The 8,438-nt window shown below is 46.0% G+C and overlaps 1 protein-coding gene across 1 annotated transcript in view; it reads left to right on the plus strand.

Annotated features, from left to right (window-relative positions):
- arhgap22b (Rho GTPase activating protein 22b) overlaps positions 1 to 7,875 on the plus strand; it is a 41,230-nt gene extending 33,355 nt beyond the window's left edge. Inside the window, exons 5-10 of the mRNA XM_078290947.1 lie at positions 2,948 to 3,155; positions 3,648 to 3,780; positions 3,874 to 3,947; positions 4,486 to 4,607; positions 4,880 to 5,927; positions 7,653 to 7,875. Of these exons, the coding sequence (XP_078147073.1) occupies positions 2,948 to 3,155; positions 3,648 to 3,780; positions 3,874 to 3,947; positions 4,486 to 4,607; positions 4,880 to 5,927; positions 7,653 to 7,875 (1,808 nt within the window). The remainder of the gene's footprint in view (positions 1 to 2,947; positions 3,156 to 3,647; positions 3,781 to 3,873; positions 3,948 to 4,485; positions 4,608 to 4,879; positions 5,928 to 7,652) is intronic.
- Positions 7,876 to 8,438: the final 563 nt, after the last annotated feature.

Genomic DNA, 8,438 nt, shown 5'->3' on the forward strand with positions numbered 1-8,438 from the left:
CCAATCCGATCGGTTAGGCAAACGATGCTAAAGATTACTCAATATATCACATATCAGGTCAGCTAAATCAGTAGCGACACAATTATAAGACACATCTGTTCAGCCTGGATTTTAACCGAGCTGAATCCTGTCTTGTCACATTTTCTGATCGCGCTGTATGTCTTTTTCTGTTCTGTAAAGCACTTTGGACTCTAATTAAAGAGCTATATACATAAAATTGAAATATACATCTATTAAAAGATAGCAGAGAAAGTATATGCTACAGTATGCGAGTGCAAATTCACAATTACAGATTTATCTACATGGGACTCCAGTGCTTTAGGGGCCCTTAATTGGTGGTTTGGGGTCGCAGATCTTTTACCTTGCAGATCCTTTTAATTTAATGATATTTAATGATACAGACTGGGGTGCAGTAGTTGGGGGAATAGGGGTACCGAATACCCAGGGCTCCAAGCTGACAGAGGGCCTCTAAAGTGCCCTTTGTGGTCCTAAAGTGTGTATTAATAAATACTGTATACTTTCATTTCACACTGCTCTGGTTTTAAAACAGGGTTTGGTTGAAATCTAAAAAACTATCACATCTCAACCTTTATTTGGAATGGTCCCACTAAATTCTGTGCAATCACATCCAAAGGGGCCAAAAGCCACATTTTGAGTGTGTTCCAAACAATAAAAACAGCTCATATTGTATTGTGTTAAAAAGTAGGAAGCAGGAATAAATGTTGGCTCTGTTTTTCCAGTGCAGACTAAAAAACAATGACAGATTTTGAACAAGGGACTACAGGTGAAAGTTTGGTTATGACATCCAATTAGCTAAAGGTAGCGCCCAAAACCTATTATTTCAATTAGGGATGTGTCTGATAATTGATCAGAAAATGAAGGTGTGGAGGTGTTTGAACTGTAGTTGAGTAGACACTGATATTTGTCATAGATGGAATAATGGCGGTGTGGGGATGACAGAGTAGTGGAGGGGGCCCAAAGATCCTAGCTACGCCCCTGGAAGCAAGTAATAGATCATATTTGATTTCATACTGATTTTTTTTTTTTTGGGGGGGGGGGGGGGGGGCTATCAAAATCTGCATCATTCATTAATAAACCGTTAGTGGTGACCCAGTGCGCGCGTGGTTACCTCATGGCTCCAAAACAGACACCTCGGCCTCGATCTTTATTTTCATCCGCCTTCTCGGATTCTCACGGGCTGGAGTCGCGGCTGTCTGCTTCTCGGTTCCCGGGTCCAGAATAGATCTGTCGCCAACTTATAGACCTCGTCGTTAACAGCAGCACTGCGGTCACAACCCGGCGACCCAAGTCTGCTATTTACACTTCCAGGCGCCGTCAGCCGGCCTTTGGCGCAGCGCGGTGCCACTTCTCCCCCGGACTGTCTGCAGGGTCCGAAGCGGCTCCGCTGCTCGGTTTTGTGGCACGTGAATCGGTAAATGTTAGATTTATCCACCAGTCGTGTCAAATGCCCGAACCGGGATGGATGAACTTGGGGAAATGTGGTTTTGGGGTGTATGAGAAACGCGCTCTGCTGCTCTGCAACCCTTTCTCGGTGAATTACTACGACTACTGCGAGCTGACCGCCAGCTGCGACTGCTGCAGCCAATCAGCAGGTAAAACTCCTATTAATTAATTAACTCAATTAATCAATCAACTCCTGCGAGATGCTGCCATCTGGCTGCGCTTAATTTCCTGTTGCCTCCCAATTGAGTTAATTATTCAAACTCCTGTTTTATGACTTATTGATGAGGGGAACTGTTTTCTTTTGATGTAATCCCTTTTCTACACATGGGTAGCCTCTGCAGAAGTAGCAACCCAGAAACACACACACACACACACACACACACACACACACACTTAACCAGATCAATGGATCCCAAAGTGCGGTTTGGGGACCACCAGGGGTCCTTGAGGGGTTTCCAGGCAAAATTAGGATTAATTTTTTTAAATCCCAAGAAATTAGCACTATGAGAGAATATATAAGGATGACTTATGATTTAATCAGAGGTTTCACTTCCCACTCTGGTTATCTCCCCACCCACAGCAGGCTGTAGACAGTTATGTAATTCTGTGCCACATCAAACTACAAAAATCTGCTCAGATGGTTTTTTTTTAGGACAAAATCTTATCAAAATGGGGATCTTTGGTCTAATACATATCTGTTTGGGGGTCCTTGACATAAAAAAACAATGGGAATCCCAGCACTATGAAAAAAAAAACGGCTTACCTGATTTCTGTATAGTGGTGGGTGTTCACATTAAACTATAAAAGGTGGAAAAAATCAAGGAGGAAGAGATGATAACGCAACAATCGTTCATTTTGTTGCCGCTCTTCTTCACTGTCCAAACACTTCGACCACAATGTTGGTCGAAGTGAAGTTTCACTCTGATTGTTTATAATTTTACTTTTCAACACACCTGCAGAACTTTTACAGGAGTTCATGAGCAATCACCTGCCAGTATTGACCACTTTGGGCACCTGTAGTCACCACCACTGACGTTTAAGTGTTGAAACTCAATCATACCTCTGACATATGCACAAACAAAAATCCACCCAGTCAATATTATGTCATTCTGCACTGATTGGCCTGATGAAGATGCTGTAATTAAAGGTCAAACATCAAACTTTGAAAGGCCATAGCTGCTTAATCATGGTCTTCATCAAGCCCAAATGATCCCTACATTATTCATGGGGTACGACATGTTTGCTTGTTGCATAAAAATCTTCGCTAGTGCAGCTTTAAAGCTAATTCTACTGTTGCACTCATTGTAAGTTGTTCTAGAAAAGAGACTCAACTAAAAGTCCTAAAATGTAATCTACATCCCCATATTTACTAGGCCTATATATGATTATATAACCTCAAATACACATGAATGGATCAGTGAATGAATGAATAAACCAACAAATGAACTTACATTTCATAACACCTTCCTCCGTCTGTCCCCAGGGATATTCGGGCAGCGTCTGGAGGACACGGTGCAGTATGAGAAGAAGTTCGGCCCCCGGCTGGCGCCCCTGCTGGTGGAGCAGTGTGTGGACTTCATCAGGGAGCGGGGCTTGGACGAGGAGGGGCTCTTCAGGATGCCGGGACAGGCGAACCTGGTCAAAGAGCTGCAGGAGGCCTTCGACTGCGGGGACAAGCCTCTGTTTGACAGGTAGACCGGACTGGAGCGGTTAAAGGAAGACTTGTTAGTCCACTTAGCTGTTAAATGATAGAACATAGACACCAAAATCATACATGTGTTCCTGGTAGATCGGTGGATCTGGTGCTCAATTTAATGCCAACATTTGTTTATAGTTTTTACAGCGCTACCAGCAGGATGGAGAAAGAGACAGTACATGTTTTACATTCATTTGAGAGAGAAAATATTATGAGAATCCTTGGCATTAAACTAAAAAAAATGTCTGCCTCTCTTCTCAGCTGTTATTTCTTGTTTCCTCTCCCAGCCCTTTTCTGTTTTCCATGATTATTCTCAGGTCACAGGAATATTTTGTTCCATCTGTTGTCATGGCATCATGGCTCTGACCTTTGCACTCCTGATATTAATCTTATTCTACTGTTTCATTCATTCTACGTTGCTTTGCATAAGAGCATCAGCTATACTGTATGTCTAGAAGTTAAAACCTGCCTCTGTGCTCCCTTGCAGTAATACAGACGTCCACACGGTGGCGTCCTTGCTGAAGCTGTACCTGCGGGAGCTGCCTGAGCCGGTCATTCCCTTCTCCAAATATGAGGACTTCCTAACCTGTGCACAGCTTTTGGCCAAAGATGAGGAGGAGGTGTGTATATGGTGTGTGTGTATGTGTGTGTGTGTGTGTGTGTTTGTAGAAACTGTGTGTATGTCTAACAATGGTAAAATCTGTCTTTTTCAGGGGGTCCAGGAGCTTGGAAGGCAAGTGAGCACTCTACCTCTACCCAATTACAATCTCCTCAAGTACATATGCAAGTAAGTCCACCATTGTTTTTTTTTTTCTTCCCCTCATAATTCAATTCATTTAAACTATATTTAATACTTGGAGAACACATCAAGGGACAGGGGCATGGAGAGAGACATAAATATGAGAAAGGCATAAACAATCAACCAATTTATAGAAATGTACAATACCAGATTAATAGATTTACCAATTATCAATTAAAACATTCACAATTAAACATAATCAGGTTCTTGATCAGATTGATGGATTGTTCCATTGCAACCAGAGCATCAAGCTTCAGCGTTGTGCTCCAACTCAATTACATACTGTAAGTGCGTTTCCTGTAGGTCCAAAAACACTGGTTTCCATGGATACAGGCACATTTCCTATCCATGACACTGACATCTCCAGAAAGAGATTTATGTAACCTGTTTGGCATTTTCAAGAATGACAAACTCTTGTTCAGAAACAAATGGCATCAGTTTTATGGTCCTTTTAATGGTCTGTTTTTATTCTAGTTTGTAACTCTGTTTTTATTCCAGTGCTCTGATGTGCTTTATCTTTCCTCAGGTTCCTTGATGAGGTCCAGTCCCACTGTCATGAGAACAAGATGAGTGTCCAGAACCTTGCCACAGTATTTGGACCAAATATCCTCCGACCCAAGATGGAGGACCCAGTAGCTATCATGGAGGGTATGAGCGATGTTCATTTACTCCATTCATGGTAATGGTCACTGCAGATTAGCTGAATAATCATGTTGTACATACTCACTGTTAAAAAGCCCACACTGTACAGAACACTTACCAGTTAATGTTGTATCTCCTCTTTATGACATTTATGAAAGTCTACTCTTATGGATAACACTGATGATAAGACAGATTTGGCTGAAATTTGGTGAACAGATAGACAGACAGTAGACTGTATATTAATGATGTCCTCTCTGATTGTGTCCCGTCTTCTCTAGGCACGACTCTGGTCCAGCACCTGATGACAATCCTCATTAGAGAACACAACCGCTTGTACTCAGGGAGGGACCAGGAGGGACTCACCGTACCCCAAACCGAGCTCCCTGTCCAGGGGCAGCAGCTCCAGCATCGCAGCCTGGGAGCCTGGATCTCTGAGGAGGACCTGCAGAGCTGCCCGGTCTCCAACCCCGACCACGAGCTGCAGAGCAGCGCCTCATCCCTGGATGCTAAACTGTGTGCGGCCGTCACACCCACCCAGACCCCTAACCCAAACACTGCACCGAGAATAGGGTCTTCATCGGGGAAGACGGAGACGGTGATCAGCCCGAGCAAACAATCCAAGACCATACCTTCCTGGAAATACTCTTTCAAAAGCTCCTCGGCACCTCGCTCTCAGCCGCAGGCCAAGCAAGGCAGCGGCGGCTCCACGACAGATGTTGCGAGCGTATCTTCTGGCGGGGGAGGTGGAGGAGGTGGAGGTGGAGGCGGCGGTAACTGGCTGATGAACGGTTTGTCCTCGTTGAGGGGCCACCGGCGCACGTCCTCAGGCGAGCGATCCGCCCGCGACCGGGACTCCACCGGCTCCTCCCAGAGACTGTCCACCTACGACAACGTCACCTCCTCCTCCAGCATGGGGAGCGTGCCCAGTGTAGCCAGCACGCCTTGGTCCACCTCCTCTTGCGAGATCTCCGTCCCTGACTCAGGAAGCAGCGAGCCTGCGGCGAACCAGAACTGTGGTGCAGGTGGAGGTGGAGGTGGAGAAAAGGGGGAGTGGATGGAGGGCCAGAGGGAGATCGAGAGGGGAAGGGATGGAGGGGTGGCGACGGACCGGGGCTCTGAGCAGGAGGACAGCTGCGAGGCCATGGAGCTGTGCGGCAGCAGCGCCGCCTGCAGCGAGAACGGGAACGTGGCGATGGCAGCCGGGGTGCCGTCCATCATCATGTCCGAGGATGGAGACGGAGGAACTGCAACGCTGGGCAGTCTGGTGGAGGGGCTGAAGGATGAGTTGAGGAACCAGAAGAGTACCTACGAGACCAGGATCAAAAAGTAAGTCTATATACCAGAGGTTCCCAAATGTTTTTCATGTGAAGGACCTCCATATAGATATGCTTTAGACTACAGACTCCCCTTTGATCAGATTTTGTCCTAAGGAACCCTATCTGAGGAGGTGGGGTGAACCACAGTGGGGGGAATCTGGTTAAAGTAGTCATACATTCTTGTTGTACATTCTCAGGGTGCTCATTGTCTAGTGAATGAAACAATAGTGAAATTAAACTATTCCTCATTTTGCTGGGGACCCCCTGGAAACCCATCAAGGATCCCTGGAGGTGCCCCCGGACCCCAGTTTGGGAGCCACTGCTGCATACCACCTGTGACAACTTTAGCTGTAACCATAAGACTGATATGTGAAGTCAAACAAATATTAATATTCCTACTGTATGTAGAGGGATTATTATTATTATACCGTATTTCCTCTAATAGTGGCCTGTAGTCAATTAAAAGCCGGGTCTCTGATAATGGCCAGGGCCGTCGTCGACACGAACAAATAAAGGCCGGCCTCAAATACAGGCCGGGGGAAAAACAAAGGAAACAAGACTAGGTCAAAACCTAGTATATAGCTGCACCGTGTCCGTCTCCTCTCTCCGCCGCTGCCTCTCCACCGCGCCCACAGCCCGCATTGATCCTCCCGATCCGAGCCCCGGACCCCCGCCGAAATCTCGGCCGGATCACCGGGAACACATCGGCACCCAGGTTCAGTTAGCTTCAGTTAGCTTCAGCTTACATGCAAACAACGGTGGATACCGGTAAACTCCTGGTGCCTGTTATATAATGTAACTGTAGTTTGTAGTAACGTACAAGTGCCACAAGACGGCTCGGCCGGCGGAAGTCTCTGGAGCGTGCCGTCGTCGATTACCGTAATTATCGTAATGCATTGCAGTAACAAAAAAACGTCTACCTAACGAACCCCAACAGAAGCAGATCAGAAAACAAGGAGGCTTCGTACTAAAATATGAGCAAATATACTTATCAAACAGAGGGAATTAGAAATAAAGGCCTGTCTCTAATATAAGCCTGCTTCCAATAAAGGCCTGGCACCCTCTGCAGTTGAGGTAAATAAAGGCCTGGGCCAATATTAGAGGAAATATAGTTATACAGGCAAAGTTTGTCTTGTCTGATAGTGTCTGATAGTCTTTTAAAACAAAAGTTGAATGAGTTTACTTCAGTTACTACAACATAATTATTTCCTGCATTAGCTGCACTAGGTAACTTGGCACGTTGGCGGCCCCAAGTGGCAGTGAGAGGTAACTGTTTGAATTTTGGAAAGTTTGAAGGACTTCATTACCCAGAAATAATGTAACGTAACCTAGATTTCTTCTTCTTAGTGGCTGGTAGGGGTGAAAAATATTTTGTCAGCAGGTTCAACCGTTGAGTGAGTCCAGCTTTCTCTGGACAGAGCTCTCACTTGCTACTGATTTGAGGACAGTTTTGTATTTTGCTTTCCCCCAGGATTTCCCATCAGTGACCTTAGCCAACACTAGAATTTAATTTTGCCAAAAATGGCTCGATTAGTGGGGATGGAGCGCTCTTCTCTGCAGCTCCACTTCATGATTTAGGTGTATTTTTACGTAAAAATCTTGCCTATAGCGAGCTTTAAGTTTCGTCCCTCAAATTGAAAATGAGACACTAAAGCTTTTCGTATTGTATCCATCCAGTGAAGGTGTTTGTCACTGACCTTTGCTAACTCCATCTGTGTTTTGCTGCCCCCCTCAGGCTGGAGGAGTCCAGTGCAGCTCTGTGCACCCACATGGAGCGTTTGGAACAAGAGATGGAGCAGGAGAGGAAGAAGCAACGCATGCTGGAGATCAAGCTGCGTAACTCCGAGCGGGCGCGGCAGGACGCAGAGAACCGTAACCGGCTTCTGGAGAAAGAGATGGAGGATTTCTTTTCCACGTTGGGAGATCTGGCCCTGGGAGCGAGGACTAGCGACATATGAGACAACGCGGCCACTCGTCTGTCTGTGGCCAAAACGGTGGCTGATGTCAGGGTTTATATTTCCGGGGAGGGGTCTTGCAAGGGCTCCTCCTCCATGAATCCTCAGAGAATCAGGGCGTTCCTTCAAAAAAAATAAAAAATAAAACGGAACCGGCCATATTTGTGTACATTCAGGTCAATTTCAGAGGAACTGAAATATCGAGATGAGACAGGACATGAATATCAAAGTGGGACTGACTACCTGGTACTTGTCAGAATAATCTCCACTGGCCGCTGAGTGATTTTGACTTTCCTTGAAGTGCAGCGATACTCCCAAGCATGCTTGAAGTGGAACGCGAGTAGAAGGAGACTCGGCACTCTTGCGATTCCCCGAGAAGTCGCCGCTCTTTGCGACGTTTCCAGGGACGCAAAGTACGTGCGGAGCCAGTATTTTAACGGGCCGGGTGCCTGTATGCAATCGGTGGAACGTGATGAGACGCTGATAGATATTCTCTGTACTGGAGAGCACTGACTTCTTCAACCACTACTTTTAAAAGGACACTTAAGTGAATGGATTTTGTGCAG

Source organism: Centroberyx gerrardi, chromosome 20 (genome assembly GCF_048128805.1).
Source record: "Centroberyx gerrardi isolate f3 chromosome 20, fCenGer3.hap1.cur.20231027, whole genome shotgun sequence".
In the NCBI taxonomy this organism is placed as follows: Eukaryota; Metazoa; Chordata; class Actinopteri; order Beryciformes; family Berycidae; genus Centroberyx; species Centroberyx gerrardi.